Source organism: Mus musculus, chromosome 11, assembly GCF_000001635.26.
Source record: "Mus musculus strain C57BL/6J chromosome 11, GRCm38.p6 C57BL/6J".
Taxonomy (NCBI): domain Eukaryota; kingdom Metazoa; phylum Chordata; class Mammalia; order Rodentia; family Muridae; genus Mus; species Mus musculus.
The window spans coordinates 3,692,232-3,710,730 of NC_000077.6; the positions used below are offsets into that span (position 1 = coordinate 3,692,232).

Here is an 18,499-nt window from a genome sequence, read left to right on the forward strand (position 1 = left end):
CCCTTGAGGGCAAGAACACTACAAACTCAGGTCTTTAGGACCTTCCTGGAATGCTACAAGGATTCTCGGTCCCTTGCAGCCCCCCATTTCTTTTAAAGTGGTGGTCAGCTCTACTCTGCTACTGTGACTTGCCGTTCTTCCTGCCTTTTTGTTTGTTTGCTTGTTTTTCAAGACAGGGTTTCTCTGTGTAGACCTGGCTGTCCTGGAACTCACTCTGTAGACCAGGCTATCCCGTAACTCAGAAATCCGCCTGCCTCTACCTCCCAAGTGCTAGGATTAAAGGTGTATGCCACCACTGCCCTTCTTAAGCTCTAGGTTCTTAATGCCCCTCCCAGATGTCTCACATGTGAGACTGGGGTGCTCCACTGGAGAGGAGCCTGGCAGTTTCTGGAGGTAACTAGTGTTCAGTCCTGTAGGGCATTGGCCTTCCAACTGGCCAATGGTAGTAGTCTGAAGAGTGCACTGCCCCCAACTCAGACAGCACTTGATCAGAGTTGCACAGATGACATCACGCAGGAAGGTTGCCTGAAGGACTCATCAAAACCTGGGGTTATCTTAGAGGCCAGCAAAGGTCAAAGATTTATTTTTATGTGTATGAATGTTTTGCATTCCTGGATGCCTGTGCATCACTTAAGTGTGTGGTGCCCTCAGAAGCCAGAAGAGGGCATTGAAAACGAGGGTGCTGAAAAACAGAAGCCTGAGCCCTGTCCAAAAGCAGCAGGAGCTCTTAACTGTGGAGCCATGGGTCTGGCCCCCAGTCTTTTCAACTTGTTAGGGAGGATTACTCCAGGTGACACTTCTCACAGACACCCTTCTCGCTGGCAGCCCCTGTTTCTGCAAGGTGGAGGACATGGGAAGGGCCAGCCTGTGTGCAGGCTTACCAGCCTTTGTGTAGAGCTAAGTACCTGAGACCTCTAGGGTTTCACAACATAAATAGGTTTGCTCTTAGCTCCATTTGCTGTGACTGTATGAAAGGGAAACTTTTTGTTGTTGGTTTTGTTCTCTGTAGCCATGGCTGTTCTAGACTTCCCTCTGCTGATCAGGTACTTCCCTCTGCTTCAGAGGTACTAGGATTAAAGACAGGTATCACCAAACCTGACTAAAACTAAATCATTTTAGGTTTGGGGGGCTTCCTTACCTACTGAGGAAGATCACTTTCTTCCCAACCCTGCCTCCACAAACATCCATTTTATTGCAATGATTAATTTTATTTAAGTCAGCCTCCGTGGAACTATTGTAGTATAAATAAATAGTAAAGGTTACATCAAGTTTTTTTACCCCTAGGAGGAAATAGGTTATAATTGTGTTTGAAACTATAATTGCATTACATTTAAATATGTTTTAAGATTGTTGACATTTTTATTTTACTATGCTCACAGAAAGATACAAATGGTTTCCCATGTGATCATAGTAGTTTAGGGGGTTGGAGATGACTCATTGGTTAAGAGCAGTTCTTTTCCATAGCTGGGTTCCCAGCACTCAAGTCAAGTGGCAACTCTTGCCTGTTACTAACTCCAGGAGATCTGATGCCCATTTCTGGATTCTGGACCATGCACATAAACTTTTTAAAATCTGGTGAAAAGATGTTTTAGAGTATCCTGTGGGGTTTTATAATTTCCTTGCAAGGGATCTACAACTTTCTGACTGTAAGCCTTTATAATTTCTTCACACAGCTTTAATAGGTTTCTGACTAAAGTGATTTCCTGTTATTGCTTTTGTCATGATTCCGATGGGATACCTTTCCCTGTGTCTAGTCCTTACTGGCTACATTCTATTTGATATGGTTTTATTTGTGTTTGTGAAAAAAATCCTGGTGATGGATTGAACAGAGGACCTTACACATGCTAGCAAGTGCTCTACTTTTTTTTTTATAAGATTTTATGTATGTGAATACACTTGCTATCTTCAGACACACCAGAAGAGGGCATCACATCTCATTATAGATGGTTGTGAGCCACCACATTGTTGCTGGGAATTGAACTTGAAACCTCTAGAAGGGCAGCCACTGCTCTTAACTGCTGAGCCATCCCTCTAGCCTCTTCACCCCCCCCCCACCCCAAGAATTCTTTTTAATGTAACACTGGGCTGAATGTTATATTTTAGCTCTGTCTTTGTTGGATTTTGTTGACATTATACATGCTAGTAATAAAAAGGAGTTAAGTAAATAGATAAATAAACAAATAAGGTTATTCCAGAGCTAGAGAGATGTCTCAGCAGTTAAAGTCACTGGGTGTTTTTCCCCCCTTCCCTTTCTCCCTCTTGCTCTGGACCCCACTCGCTCCAGCCACCCCCCTCTCAACCCTGCTCGCTCTGTCCCATAGGTTATTTATTTGTGTCTCATTATGGATGGTTGAGTGTCTCACCAACGTGATCACTGGGTGTTCTGCAGAAGACCCAGGTTTGGTATCTGGCACCCACATGGCAGCTCACAATTATCTGTAACTCCAGGATCAGACACCCTCTTCTGACTTCCATGGGCAGTCCATGCATGTAATACACCAGCGCACATGCAGCAAAAAGTTTATACACGTAAAAATCTTTAAAAAGGAAGTTATTCTTCGTCGTTATTCTGTAGGTTGTATGTTGAAAGTTATCTGTCTTTAGCTCCCTTCTCGACACATCTCTTCTTTCCTATACAGGTGATTCTTTTAGACACCTGTCCCAGTCTGTCAGGAGCAACAGTGTGGGCCCTACAGTTTGGGGAAAATCAGGAGTTTCCTGGGTCATTGCATGCAGCTCTTCCCCAGCTCATCTCTAAGGCCTCATCTGAAGCTGGCACGAAAGCAATGCTGTCCAGCTGCCCAGGTGCTGCCCGCATTTTCTCTCTGCTCTGGCTGGTCTTTCTGCCTTGATATTAAAACAGCAACCACTTATAGGGTACCATCCTGTGAAAGACACTGGGTGCTACAGTGTGTATGACAGATGCTCTTATGCAGCTCCCAGGCCACACTGCAGGTAGGAGACAAGCACAACCCACAGTATGGTAGGTGGTGACAGGTGCACTGGAGGAAATGACGGCTGCTGAAGGTTTGTAGCTTGTGTATCTGTAGGTCAGTTTTGTTGTTTTGTTTTCATTTCAAGACAGGGTTTCTCTGTGCAGTCCTGGCTGTCCTGAAACACTCTGTAGACCATGCTGGCTTCAAACTCAACAGAGATCTGCCTTCCTTCACCTCCAGAATACTGAGATTCAAGGTATGCACCACCATTGATTCTTCATTCTCCCCATGCCCCATCACAGTTTTCATTGAGAAACGTTTATACCTTTTTGGGGAGCAGCCATCTAACAGTCACTTGGTCAGTTTTTTAAAAAAGTATGTTAGAGTTCTGCTAGGGATCATGCTCTGTTTGTAGATTCCCTGGAGCTGCAATTAGAGGCAGTTGTGAGCTGCCTGACATGGGTGCTGGGAACTGAGTTCAGGTTCATGGCAAGAGGAGAATGTTCTTTTAACTGTGGCAATCTCTCCAGCTCCTCTTCCCAATTTGTTCTCCCCTCACAGTGCAAAAACGGTTATGAAAACTGTAGGCATTATACACAACTCAGAATCTCCACATGGCAGAGCAAAGAACAAAAAGATAAGCCAGCAGCTCTCATCTCTCCTTACAACTCGTGAGATATGTCTGACAAAGATGGTAACTCTTACAGTTGTATTCTCAGTTTTGTTACTGGTGATACCAGGAGCCAAATTCAGGGTCTGGCGTGCACTACAACTGAGGCACACCTTCTGCCCTGTGGCTTTTATTTAACAAGTAGGGAGAGCTGAAAAATTCTATTTTAAGATTATTATGAGTGACAGTTAGCAATGACATGAAGTGATCTGAACAAGACTCTTATAAGCTGAAGCACTTTCCACCTTGATAAAATATTGATCCATAACTAAATCAATAAGACTTAAATAAGTTGATTTAGATTTTCCGACTAGTGAACAAAGAGGTGGCCTCTCCAGTCTCTTTTTTCTATCTTTACCTCACTTTCTCTTGCTAAGCTTCTGCTATGGCTTGCTGCCATGAGGGAAATGCTCTTGTTCAGAAAAGGGTGAAGGTCATCTTTGTTAGAACTAGCAAGACTGGGCTGGAGAGATGGCGCCGTGGTTAAGAGCACTGACTTTTCTTCCAGAGGTCCTGAGTTCAATTCGCAGCAACCACATGGTGGCTCACATCCATTTATAATGAATGGGATCTGATGCCCTCTTCTGGTGTGTCTGAAGACGACAGCTATAGTGAGCTCATATACAGAAAAAACAAAGGAGAGAGGTTTCTTCTTGTTACAGGAGCAATGAAGAGTCATTAATAAAAAACCAATCTATTAAAAAAAAAAAAAAGAACTAGCAGGACCTTGATGTGAAGAATCCCAAGGACAAGCTGAGATTGTGTCCTTGGTTGTGGTGCTCCAGCAGGAGGATCTCTGTGAGTTCAAGGCCAGCTTGGTCTACAAATTGAGCTCCAGGGCAGCTGGGGCTACACAGAGAAACCATGTCTCAAAAGACCAAAAAAAAAAAAAGAATCCAAAGAAGGAAAGTTCATTTAAAAAGCAAAGTTGATGGGCTGGTGAGATGGCTCAGTGGTAAGAGCACTGACTGCTCTTCCAAAGGTCCTGAGTTCAAATCCCAGCAGCCACATGGTGGCTCATAACCACCCGTAATGAGATCTGACGCCCTCTTCTGGTGCATCTGAAGTCAGCTACAGTGTACTTACGTATAATAATAAATAAATCTTTGGGACTGAGCAAGCAGAGTTGACCAGAGTGAGTGAGGTTGATTGGAGCGAGCAGAGGTCCTAAAAAATTCAATTCCCAACAACCACATGAAGGCTCACAACCATCTGTACAGCTACAGTGTACTCACATACATTAACTAAATAAATCTTTAAAAAAAAAGAAAAACGGAGTTGAAGAGAAGATTAGGTGAAAACCACTTCAGTTATGATCTTTAAGGTGATAATGTATTCTGGGAGCCATAGCACATGAAGAACAGGCACTCCACAAATCATGACAAAGTTATGGTAGGAAAAAGCTTTTGACTAAAGTAGAGGAAGAGTATCAGAACATTTACAGTAATAAAACTAGTTAGTTGGGACTAAATGAATCCACAGTGAATGAATAAAAGCCCCAGTAAGGGCTTTTACCATAACCAGGCTGCTTTGAGCTTCCAGACCCTTTCTGTTCCTCCCCTTTGGTTCTTGCTCACATTTCCTCCCTGGTCTAGAGATGAGGGTTTGTAAGTTTTCCAGTGGAATCTAATTCTGCGTACCCATTCCGTCAGAGAGTTGTTCTCTTTAGATCACCACCAAGGGTGATATAAGTGAATTGTGTTGTTTCTTTGGATTCTTTTTTCCTGTTGTTTAAAAAAAAAAAAAAAAAGATGTATTTACTCTATGTAGAGAACTCTGTCTGCATGTACTCCTGTGTTCCAGAAGAGGGCATCAGATCACTTTAGAGAAGCTGTGAGCCACTATGTGGTTGCTGAAATTGAACTCAGGACATCTACAAGAGCAGCCAGTGCCTTTAACCCTTGAGCCACCTTCCAGCTACCAGGGCTCCATTGTTCTTTAAAGGAGTCTTAGGAAACTTAAGTTAGTGGCTGCAGTCCTTTTATTGTTTCCGTGTCTGGGAAACCCACCCATGCAGCGTGATCTTGTCTCTAAAGGCCTCTTTGGACGTTTAGTGTCATGTATTTCATTTTCCGGAGGAAGCTGCAATTCTGTCTTCTTGGCTCTGGTCTGGCAGAAAAGAAACCTTTGTAGTTCTGAGGTGTTGATTTGCCTGCTTTTCTTGATTCTGAAATGTTGTAGGATCACTTTTTATCTCTGAATGATCCTGGAAGTTAGGAATTCTGTGGACTGTCTTGGGCTTTCTCCTCGGTTTGGTGACATCACCAGCTGGTTCCCTCTCAGCTGGCTCCTCACTGTTAATTTGTATTTCAGGCTTATCACAGGCGAATGGCTTGCATTTTCCTTCTCTGATTCTGGATTCAGGTGGGCTTTCAAGACTCTTAACAATGCGCCTCACCCAAGCTAGCCCAGAGGCCCAGCCTTTTGGCTAAATTCTGCAGGTCATTGTTCTTGATAGAGTCCCGTTCTTCTGCAGAGGGGACAGTCATTAAGTTCTGCCATCCCAGTGACACCCAGAAAAACATCCAGCTAGCTCAAACAGCACAGTTCAAAAGTGGTGCCACCCAAGGCGTTGACTTCCATTCCAGCTGACTTCCATTCCCAGACACTTCGGAATGTTGCCTTTTCATTTTCATCAGAGGAATGTTTTTCATTCCTTCTTTATTTCTTCAATGACCAATTCACTGTTCAATAGTATGTAACTCCGCCAGTTAGTGCATAGCTTACAGTTTCTCTTGTTTTATTGCACTGTGATCAGATAGAATACAATGGGTTGTTTGTTTTGCTATATGTAAGACTTGCTTTGTATTCCAACAATATAACTGATTTTAAAGAAAGTTCCACAGGCTGCTGAGAATATGTATTTTGAAGTGTATTGATAGAATGGTTTGTGGATGTATGTTAAGTCCATTAGATCTGGGATGTCACTTGAGATGTTTCTCTGGTTTTTGCAGGGATCGCCTGTTGTGAGAGTGGGCTTTTGAAGTAACTCACTTTGTGCTGGAGTTAATCTGTGACTTTATATCTAGATATCTTTGTTTAATGAAGCCAGATGCTCCTGTGTTTGGTACCTATGTTTAGAGTTGCAATGTCCCAGGACTGGAGAGATGGCTCAGTGGTTAACACTGACTGCTCTTCCAGAGGTCCTGAGTTCAATTCCCAGCAACCACATGGTGGCTTACAACCATCTGTAGTGGGATCTGATGCCCTCTTCTGGTGTGTCTGAAGACAGCTACAGCATATTCATATAAATAAAAAATAAGTAAATTAATCACACACACACACACAAAATTGCAATGTCCCTTGAAGGATTGTTCTTTCGGTCAGTAGTCAGTAACTTGAAGTCTACTTTGTTAGGTACTAAAACATCAGAGCTTGCTTCCTTGTTTCATTTGTGTGGAATACCTTTTCCGTTCTTTCATACCAAGATAGCATCTGCCTTTTGTGGTGAGATATGTTTCTTGATGGCAACACATAGTTATATCCTGATTTTTAATCCACTAGTCTGTGTCTTTTGATTGGGGAATTAAGACCATTGAAAGATGTGTATTAAGTTCTTTTATTAATTCTGTAGTATTTGTTGTTTACCTTTTCCTTTCTTGCTTATTCAAATATTGCTAATTTTTTTTTTTTTTGTGGCCTCACATACTTGTCTTCCTCTTCAGTCTGAAGGATTTCTTCAAGTATCTTCTGTACTTACTGGCCATGAATTCCTTTATCCTGTTTTTACTGTTTTTATTTTAAACTGTAGCTGTATACTGTAACAGGGATGTGTAACAGGGATGGTTGTGAGCCTTCATGTTGGAAATAGAATTTTAGGACCTCTGCTCGCTCCAGTCAGCCCAGCTTGCTCCGGTCAACTCTGCTCTCTAAGCCCCTGCTCGCTCCAGCCCAAAGATTTATTTATTATACATAAGTACACTGTAGCTGTCTTCTGACACACCAGAAGAGGGCGTCAGATCACATTACAGGTGGTTGTGAGCCATCATGTGGCTGGGATTTGAACTCAGGACCTTCAGAAGAGCACTCAGTGCTTTTACCAGCTGAGCCAATGAAGACAGGTTTGCTGGGTATAGTAGTCTAGTTTGATGGTTGTCTTTCATTCCAAACCCTCCTGGTGGTATGTGGGAGACTTTACCTGGAGAGATGCAACACACACAAATCTATTCACTACAAAAGGGGAACTAGTGGCAGACCAGAGTATTGATTGCACCAAAGAATGACTTGGTAAACCAATGAGTTTTTCTTTGGATATAGATGAGTTATTTACAGGAGCAGAGATTACTCAGTAGCTGATACATTGCTAAAAAAGCTCACTAGTATAGGTGTGAACTCACCAACCCCAGAGCTCTCAGTATAAATTATAGGCAGCTCAACAGGTCCAAGAATCTTTCTCTAGCTTGGTTCCCCAGTCTCCTCTCTAATAGATGTTTACTCACCAAATGCTTGGTGGGGCCTTCAAGAAACCTTCTGCTTCCCTAGACAGGTGATGTGGAGTTAATCTCCCTCCTGGAGGGAATGTTTTAGTTCAGAGAAAACTGCTATACAAAGGTTTGCTTTTAAAGTGTGTGTCAAGAAATCTCATGGGTCTGTCTTTATACACAGTGTTGGTTATATGGTCATTTCTTATCTGGGTTTAACATGCTGCCATCTTGGACTTGGCCCCCAGTAGCCATGACAAGAGAACAATAAAGTAGTACCCAGAGCTATGGGAAATGGTAGTGGAGCTACTGACACTCCCTAGTAGATGGAGGCAGCCAGGGCCACAAGAACCTCACCTAGGTTATCAGTTATTACCTCTCAAAGTGTGTGACCTTGGTAGATGCTAAAGCTGGGAGAGGAAAGTTACAGGAACCAAGCAGTCAGTGATGCAGCTGCTAGGAGGTTGTCATCCATGATAGGGTGGGGCTATGTGATGCTTCAGCTGCTTGCCTGTATCCAAGCCCCCTCAGCTGACTGCTCACATACGCTCTGTACGTCAGCCTAGTAAACTCATCAGTATACTGAGACAGACCTTCAGTGTGTCACCTGTATACCTCCAGGGTGACATACTTGTTCAGGTCACTGTTCAGGGGCGTCTTTACCATACTCTTCATGTGCTTCTTTCTCGAGTACACTGACTAGTTTAGTTACCTACCCTGTGAGGGTGCTCTTGTCCAGTCACCTGCTGATGTTCTGAATGCCTCTCATTGTGTGCATTGCTATCTTTTTTCCTAATTTTGGGAAATTTGCTACTCTGATTTTATTGAAAATGTTTTTAATGTCTTTAGGGGTAAAAGCGTTGTCCATATTCCCTTTAAAGTGCTGCATGCACCTTACCTGTCTGTGCTGGGACTTTCCAAGTTCTCGTCTTCAAGCTCAGACCTTCTAGCCTGCTAGTAAGGCTTTCTGCAGGGCTTTGCTTTTTTTTTCATTTCCAAATTATAGTTTTTCATTATTTACGTTTCTTGAACTCTGTCAGATCTTGCATCGGCTTTACTTCATCCAGCTGTTTGTGTTCTCCTGGAACTCAGTGTATTGGCTTATTTGAACATGCAGTCATCCTTTGGAGTTCTTTTTCCTGGATTTCATCAAGTCATTCTTGATGGAGGCCACTGCTGTAGGGTTAGGGGTGTTGTGTCGTCTGTTTTTATTCGTTTGTTTTTGTTTTTTATTACTTGTGGTTTGCATTGGGGCTTGCATGTCCTTCCCCCAAACCCAATACATGGTTTCTCTGTGTGGCCCTGGCTGTCCTGGAACTTGTTCTGTAGACCTGACTGATCTTTAACAGAGACCCACCTGCCTCTGCCCTCCGAGTGCTAGGATTAAAGGTGTGTACCACCCCTGCCTAGCTTATCTTGGGTTTAGTCATTGGTTGGGTTCATTTTTTTAAAAAAAATTTATTTTTAGATTGCCTTTATTCTTTCAGAGAAAGCATTTGCATGGTAAAAGATGGACTGAGTTGTTCTGGTGACATTTTCCACAGCTAGACATATGGTCAGGGTAAAGGAGCTATATCTATATATATATCTATATATATCTATATAATCTATATCTATATCTATATACATAGATATATATAGATATAGATATATATAGATATATATATAGATATATTGGGCAAAGCAGGGGAGGCCAGGCAGCTGTGGCTAGAAACTGAACAGAGAGAGGCTCGAAGCTATGCAGTCAAAAGATGGACAGCATACCCTGGTCTTGGGAAGCTACAGAGATCCCTATGCCTGGGCCAGCCTGTGGTTAGTAAGAGAACACTAGAGAAGGAAGGAGGAGGCCGGAATAAAAAGGAGAGGAATAGCGTGAGTGCCATCTAGGCTGTTTTAACCAGCAGCCTGTGGTCTGAGTGGCCCTCCTTTGAGTCACCTAATGCTCTCACACCCGCCACACCCTTTACCTCACTACCGAGTGCCCACACTGTTGTGGAGGCCTTTGCTCCCGGGCCTGCACCCCATTCACAGTGGCACTTGGCACTCTGTGCTTCTGGGGCGGCTTCCATCTCCCTTCCCCTTGGGCTGCTGAGCCTCTACAGATGCGGACTTCTCTGCAGCACACTATCATCGCTCTAATACCCTGTCATCCTGTCACTCTGTGGGTTTCTGACACACTTCCTTTCTGTGTCTTATGGTACAGACCATGTCATCTCGCCCAGCTAGAACTGGACTGTAGTGCGTTGTTTGTCAAGCGGTAGGTACGAATGCATGCACATACCTTAGAGGCCCCACACTGGTGCTGAGTATCGTCTTCAAGCACGGTCCACTTGGTCGAGAGGGCTTTGAAAATTGAACTCAAGCTCGCCAATCAGCTAGTCTAGGTAGCCAGCCTGCTGGCCCTACACAGGCACCCGCGCCTGTTTGTCTCCTGACTGCATGTGGCTGCCATACTTGCCTGGGGATCCAAACTCCCATCCTTATGCCTGCATGGCAAGTGCCATCCCCCAGACCCCTTAATTTGCTTTTACTATCCCCGTGGTCCAGTGATCTCAGGTCTTGACTAGAAGTGAATCTGCTGCTGCTGAGACTCTATCAGTTTAGCTATCATATGAGCCCTGCCTTTTGCTTATACTTCCTACTCAGAGGGCTTTTGTACAGGGAACCAGAGCGTAGGTCAATCTTTGTAGAACGTTGTGTTGCTACAGCTAGCTGTCCAGAGTTCTGCTGTTCCATTCCTGACTCTCTGGATCCCTCTTGGCTTCAGTGTGCAGGTCTTTGTCCTTTCTGAACTGTGCTCAGTATGGCTTATTCCATCCCTTGCCCTTCTGAGTCAGGCCCATCCCAGGGCTGCCCCTCCTGCTCACAGTGGCCACCTATACCAGGTAGGTGGAAAAGGCTGGATGGTGTTTTGTGGGGCCAGGTCAGAGCCCGTGGTGCTGGGCTTCAAGGCTCTGGTATCTGCAGTCCCCATCGCAGCCACTCCCCTCACCTGGAAGTCTTGGCAGTGGAGGTGGAGCCCATGGTCCAAGCCTCCAGCCTCTCTGCTCCCTGGCTCAGAAGCCAGTGATCTGAGTTGCCTGGCAACAGGACAATAGGTGTTGCCTTCACCACAGTTGTCAGGCAGCATGGAACTCACCAGTCTTTATAGAGGGCTGCCAGGTCCATGGCCATGCCACCTCTACCTGGACATGTCTAGGAATGAACAATAGGTACTGCTGGTGGCTTCTGGGTAGCTTGTGGGCAGATCTGGGCCCAGTTTGGGACCATGGATGTAGTGTCACAGAGTTGTCCTTTCTCTGGGTCAGTAATTGGTGTTCCCTCTGTCCCATCATGTCTTCCCTTCCCCCTCCAGACTCACTCTTGTGGCTTAGGTATTGAGCAGAATAAAGCCCTGTGCCTCCATGCTCCACCCCCACCCCCACCTGGCTGTCATCGTCATCAGCCACAGACAGAGACTCTGCAACAGGGCTGTGGAAAACTCCAGAACAAGGGTTTTATTGTGGTCAGAAGGTGTTTGCTCACGCCTGCTGGGAAGAGGTACAGCCCAGCTCTGACGGAGACCAGGTGCCCTCTCCCTCTCCTTCCCCACCCCGTCTCTAGAGTGGGTGTTGTAAGGCATTTCATACGTGGTGTTTTCTCTTTCTCAATCTTTTTTTAAATAAAAAACAAAACAAAACAATCAAAACCAGGCCTGGAGTAGAAAGAAAGGCCCTGCAAGGAACTTTCCAGATCAAACTGAAGTGAAATGGGTTGGAGGCTGAGGGTCTGAGGGACAGGTTTCAGGTCTAAGGTTGGCAGAAGCCACTGGGAGGACTACAAGGTGAGGGCAGGGCCGACAGGAGGCCAAACTCAGACAGGCACTCCTGTCTTCATCATTTTTCACTTTCACGTATCATAGAAATTTAAGCAAAATAGTTATGTTATATATATTTGTATATTATATATATAAATTAGGCAAACAAAGATGTCAGGAGTGCTGAGGAGAGGCACCCTGATGCCGCCTAAGGACAGCAAGAGGCCAGGTGCAGGAGCCCGGGTCACCAGCCCAGGCTAAATGAAGGTTTGTTCCTTATTGCTGACTTGGGAGCCTGATTCTTGGGCAGGAAGCACCTAAGGGCCCTGCCTTTCAGCCCTTCTTGGTGTCTCTGGGCCTGGGGTGCTGTCCCAGCATGGCCAAGACCTGGCACGGGGTGGGGGGGCATGTTTGCCTTCTACCTTCCTCTGTTCCCCCCCCCCCCACACGGGCTCTGCACACTATGCTGCGGTGTCAGCCAGGCCTCCTGCTGCCTCCGTGGTGTTGCGTCCCTGGAGCTTGGACAGTCCAGATAGAAAGCCTGGCTGTGTTAAAAGTGCTCCCCATTCAAAGGGGCCTGGCTTCCTCGAGTCTTTAAAAAAGGGCTTCTTGCCAGGATAGTTATGTGGCAAGAACAAACACTTGGAAAGTGAGTCTTTTAAGTGATACGCTAAAAAATATTTACTAAACCTCATCGTTGGAAAGAAATGGAGATTTTTTTTCCTTAAAAAAGTCAAAAGAGACTCCCTAGCGGGGGTGGGGTGGGGTTAGTGACCTGGGCAGCCCATGGCCCGACCAGCCGGCCTGAGTTATGGGAACTGGGAACTAGGGTGCCCATGGGGCCCAAGTCAATCATAACGGGCACAGGTGACCCGACACCCTGGGGGCTGGCAAGAACCCAGGTCAGCCCTTACCCCTTCGAAAGCGTGTGTGGGTTCTGTAGTAAATTGGGTGCATTAAAGAAAAGGCTGGCAGGCAGTGCAGGCGCCTGTATTTGCCGCAGGAGTGGCTCAGAAGATGTTGGGGCACATGTGCCAGTCCTTCTTCTCCTTGGCCTCCCAGTAGCCGCCCTTGTACATGCAGGCCATCTCCCCAGTCAGCGGGTCCAGCCTCTTCTCGAACCAGAGCGGCACATAGCCATCTGACTCCTTCTCTGCTTGACAGGTACAGTGGTGGGTGGGGGTGGAGGGTGAGTTGCCTGCTGTCTGGCCATGCTCTGGGGCTCACCTCCCCCCGCCCCCCGGGGGTCGTAGATTACCCCTTCTCATCTTCCCCTCTACCCTGGGATAACGACCCCCCATTCCGGTCCCCACCATGCTCTGCTCTGTGCTCACCTTCCTCCCCACCGCAGCCTGCCGTGCATGACTCCAGCCGCCGTCGCCTGGACAGGCGCTGCTTCTCCTCCAGCCGTTGCTTCTCGGTGTTGGCCTCGTCCCAGCGTCCCCTCTCCATAAGCCGCTGGTCTGGCCGCAGGCGACTGTCGGTGGGCGCCACGCCGTCCTCCTGCTCGTTGAGGGTCAGGGCTAGCTCGGAGAAATAGTACATGTTCTCCGCATTCTCCCTGTGGCGATGATGCGGCGGTCGTGAGCGACCCAGGTGGACCCTTCCCTAACGGGCTCCTGCTCATCCTTCAGGAACCCAGCCTGGAGAGCCCATCAGCTGGGTGGAACGCTCCCTCACCTGGTACACTCTCACCCACCCACAGCTTCTCTACACAGAACTTCTCTGGGGATTTGTCCTTTTCATCTGCGTCTCATAAGGTTTTCCCCTGCTAATCTGGTTTGCTGAGCGCCAGGCATAGCATGTTGGCTGCAGCGCCTTGCCTATATTGAACACCCAGGTTGGAGCTGCCTGTGTGTTTATTGGTTGGAAATAAAACTACATCCTTCTTTAGGGTTTTCTGCTTTATTATGCACAATATTCCCTCCTACTGACTGGAACTGGTTCTTTTATTTGTTTTCTGACTCGAGATAGATACTTAGCTCACTGTTTTTGTTTCATGTTTTTCTGATGTGATCGGCATTTCAAAGCTGCATGTCAATCACTCCACTTATGACTTTAGCCGAGTCCCAGCGCTTACCAAGCAAGGTCCAGTGATCATTCAAGGTCCATTGGCTGACTGGCTTTCATAATGTTTTCTCTGCCCTACCGATTAGTTTGAAGCATATTTCATGACTGGATAACCATGGGTTTTGTTTTTTGTTTTCTTCTTCAGTCTTTTTTTTTTTCCTTTTCCTCTAGCATAATTGCTCTGAAATGTGTCTAGTGGTCCAGCCTATGGACCAGTTGCATATGGCCTGTGTGGGTTTGCCGCAGCTGGGCGGCAGTGTTCTAGGGCTAACTAGTGATTTCTGCTGTTCAGACTTGAAACCCTTGCTCTTATATGTTTTCCTTCTCACAATTCAGAGCAGCATATCAAAATGTCCCATGTTGATTGTACAGTGGCCCCGTTCTTTTTATCTATCAGCCCATGCTATCTGCACATTGAAGCTGTGCTATTAGGTTGCAAGGTAAATAGGAACCTCGAGTGCCTAGGGACCACTGCGGTCCTCACCATCCATCGGTGCTCCCCGCCTTGGTTATTAAATTTTGCTGTAGTTTGTTCTGTGACATCCTCCAGCTCTGGGATGTGGGGGGGGGAGGGAGGCGGGGAGTTGCTTGGTTAGTGTTTCTGTGGACAGACCCTTACATCCTTTTAGTTGAAATTTTAAAAAATTACTTTATGTATATGGGTATTTTGCTTGCATGTATATGCGCACGCGCGCGCACACACACACACACACATCATATGCATGGCTGGTGCCATGAATCCCCTGGAACTGGAGTTACAGTTGTGAGCTGCCATGTGGGTGCTGGGAATCGAATCCTTGTCTTCTAAAGGAACAGTCAGTACTTTTAATTCGCTGAGCCATCTCTTCAGCCCCACTTCTTACTTTCTTCCTCCAGATACATGTTTTGTAATTAGTTGGGAATTTTAAAACTTCTCCTGACTTTATACCTAGACTGAAGCACTTAACATGTCAGGCTGCACCCTCATCCAGAGTGCCGGGGACTTTGGAGCGCTGTGTGTATATAACACGCTGTCTTGGGGATGGTTCTTACGGCTGAAGGAAACATGTATTCAGCTATATCTTCAGCACAGCCTAAGGTGACAGAACACAGGGCTGTGTGACGTGTCCACTCAGTGTCATGTGGGAGGGATCCAGAGGTCGGGCTTAACTCTGACATCTGTTTCCTTTTGCTTGCTGTGTCCTTCTTTGGACTTCAGGTTCTTTTCTCTATCTACAGGAAACTAGCCTTCAGGGTGGGGTAGGGTGGGGTGAGGGTGGTGTTCAAGACATAAGGTCGGGCTTGTTCCAGATCGGCTCTACATGCCCCTTGGAAAATGCTTAAAAGAGGTGTTCATTTGCTAATCAAATGAATGCAAAATGGTGCCTGTGGCGCTTTGGGCTCCCAGTTAGGAGTATTTATTTTTTTTGACACAGGGTCTCTCTACAGAGCCCTCGCTGTCCTGGAACTCACTAGGTAGACCAGGCTAGCCTTGAACTCACAAACATCCTCCTGCCTTTCTGCCTTTGGAGTGCTGGGATTAAAGGTGTGCACCACCACACCGGCCTGTATTAGGCTTTTTTAAAAAAGCTGCTTTGCTGTGGCTCTTGGTGTGCACTGGGCCAGAACTCTGCCTCGGAGCTGCGTTCACCGACCTGTGTGATGGTTTTTCACACCAGTCAGACGGTCTGCTGTGAAATTCTAGCCACTGCTCTGGTGTATTTCCCCATTAGGTTAATTTTGCTATGTTTGTTGAACCAAGGTTATTTATGTGTTAATTTTGAATTATTATTTCTATTTTTTAAAAAGTGTATATCTGCGTGTGAGTTCCTGCATATGTGAGAACAGATGCCCAAGGGAGCCAGAGGAAGGTATCAGCTCCCCTGGTGCTGTGAGCCACTGACACAGGTCCTGTGAAGTGGATTCAAGCCGTCTGCAAGAGCAGAGAGCACTCTGAGACACCTTTCTAGCTCCTAGTTTGTTTTTATTTTGGGGGACAGCATCTCATTCTGTAGCTCGGGTTGGCTTGACCTGCCCACCTCTGCCTCCAGGATACTGGTATTATAGCTGCGAGCTACTGCTCCCCCTCTTAAATTATGTTCATGATAAAATACTCTTATTTTGGGTGCTAGGGATTAGGCCCAGGACCTCTTAAATGCTAATTACACTTTATCACTGACTCAAGCTGTAACTCTAGCCCTCTTTCCTCTTTGTGTTCTTTGTTTTGAAACAGGGTCTTGTTACATAGGTCAGGTAAGCACCCTGGTATCCAGCCCCTGGTTCGTCCGTCTGTCCGTCTGTCCGTCCGTCCTTCCTTCCTTCCTTCCTTCCTTCCTTCCTTCCTTCCTTCCTTCCTTCCTTCCTCCCTCCCTCCCTCCCTCCCTCCCTCCCTCCCTCCCTCCCTCCCCCCCTTTTAAAAAATATTTATTAGTTAGTTGGGGTCTTGTTTGTTTTGTCGTCTGTTTGTTTTTAAACAGTAGACATATGGTGTTTTGAATGAAAATGCTCCCATGCGTAGGCTTGTGTTTGATGTTTGGCCCCAGTTGGTGGAACTGTCTGGGAAGGATTAGGAGGTGTGGACTTGTTGGAGAAAGTGTGTCTCTGGGGGTGGGCTGAGGTTTCAAAAGTGCAAGCTAGGTTGAGTCTATCTTCCTCTCCTACTCTTTTCTCCTCGCTCCCTGAAGATCAGGATATAGCTCCTAGCAATTGTTCCAGTGCCTTCCTCCACACTGCCATGTTCCCTGCCACAATGATAATGGACTAACCTAGAACTGTAAACCAAGCCCCCAGTGAAATGCTTCCTTCTATAAGCTGTCCCTTCACAGACACATGGTATCAGGAATAAGCTGATACATCACAGAGACACATCATGGTGTCAGGAATAAACTGTCCCTTCACAGAGACATCATGGTGTCATCTCTAGCTGGCACTACCTGGCCAGCAGATCAGGTTGGCCTCAAACTTAAGAGTTCCCATCTCCTGAGTTGCTGGGATTAAAGGCTGTATCACAATGCTCTGTTTTTGTTCTTAGTAGTAACTCTCTGCCAGGTGCAGGTACTGTGGGCCTGCTCCCTCTGTTCATGTACCCTTTCTTCATGCTTTTTTCCCTTGTTTTTTTGAGGCAGAGTCTTATGTAGCTGAGGCTGACCTCCAATTCACTGTGTAGCAGATGGCCATAAACTTCCTGTCGCTCTGTCTCTATTTCCTGAGTATCTTCCTGACAAGTATCTTTTAATGAGAAAAATGAACAAAAGTACTCTGGTAGGCTTACTGCATCAGCATCCTGTCCTTTGTGTGTGTGTGTGTGTGTGTGTGTGTGTGTGTGTGTGTGTGTGTGTAAAGATACATTTTCATAAGGGATAGTAGTTTCACATTCAGAGTGTGAATTATTTCTTAGCAGTCAGGAGACTTGATCTCACTGGGAGAGGCCATCTGGAGTTACTTCTCTTATAATGCAAGGTGTGTGTGTGTGTGTGTGTGTGTGTGAAAGAGAGAACACTGTGGGGGGAGCACTATGTGTGTGTATGGGGGGAGTACTGTGTGTGTGTGAGCACTGTGGGGGGGGAGCACTATGTGTGTGTGTGGGGAGCATTGGTTGATCTTTTTCCTTGTGGGATGACCATTCTGGCACAAACTTTTAGTCTTCTCTTTCCACAGGATCTGATGTGCCTCTGTCATGTTTCAGAGACCCATAAACCTCTAAGGGACACTCTGTAGGCACCAGACAGTCTCTAAGGGACACTATTCCATTCTACTGCAATCTCCAAGTCCCGAGTCTTTTCTCTGGCCTTCCAAATGTCCTGGGTTCCTTATTGTTTAAAATAAATTGAGGGGCTGGAGCTATAGTTCAATGTGCAAGAGCGCTGGCTGTTCTTCCAAAGGACCGAGTTCAATTCCAGCTCCCACATGGCAACTCATGACCACCTGTAACTTCCCAGTCCCAAGTGATATGACACCCCTTCCTGGCCTCTTAGGGCACCTGCTTGCAGATGGTGCATACATACGTATGCAGGACACATCCATATATAAAATAGAAGACATTTAAAATACCTTGAAACACTGCCTTCTGCCTTCTTTTTTTTCTGAAACAAGGCTTGTAATTCAGGCTGGCCTTGAACTGACGATTGTCCTGCCTTCGGCTGTTTTGACTATAGCAAGTTCTAAATGAACATTGTCTTTATCTTTCCATTACCATTCATTTTATAGACGCTGTCTTCATCTCCAGGCTTTTAATCTGGAGCTTGTCTTATCTTTTGCACTGGAACTGAACACGTGCTTGTGTATGCTGAACAGCTGGCGCCGCCACTGAGCCGCGCCTCCATCCTCGCTGAGCATCTCTTGGCTTCGTTGTTAATCTATTCTGCCTCCTTCCTATTTTTATTTGCTTCTTTCCTCCCGTGAGTCCAGGAAAGCTCGTTGGCTTGGTGGTTACCAAGGGATGGCTGTATCCCTCCTCGCCAGTCATCGGTAATGCCAGTCTGTCAGCACCTGAAAGATGCCATCTGGCTGACTTTAGGCTCCGGATATCGCTGAAGACAGCTGCTGGGGTGCAGGATTTCAACAAGTAGTCTCTTTCTAAGAATCTAGCTGCTTGGGGCCAGGCACAGTGGTACATGACTGAAAGCCC

General features: G+C 46.1%; 1 protein-coding gene and 1 pseudogene across 28 annotated transcripts in view; both read right to left on the reverse strand.

Moving 5' to 3' along the window:
- Gm16518 (predicted gene, 16518) lies at positions 5,560 to 6,095 on the reverse strand (annotated as a pseudogene).
- The window catches only part of Osbp2 (oxysterol binding protein 2), a 160,269-nt gene continuing 153,269 nt past the window's right edge, over positions 11,500 to 18,499 (reverse strand). For 18 of the 28 annotated variants that reach the window (XM_006514851.4, XM_011243765.2, XM_006514849.4 and 15 more), the window contains 2 exons: positions 13,158 to 13,384; positions 11,500 to 12,979 (listed from right to left, as the gene is read on the reverse strand). In XM_006514851.4, coding sequence (XP_006514914.1) covers positions 12,834 to 12,979; positions 13,158 to 13,384 — 373 coding nt within the window. In that variant the 3' untranslated portion in view covers positions 11,500 to 12,833. The remainder of the gene's footprint in view (positions 12,980 to 13,157; positions 13,385 to 18,499) is intronic. The other 10 variants (XM_011243764.2, NM_152818.3, NM_001363163.1 and 7 more) reach the window with 1 other exon arrangement.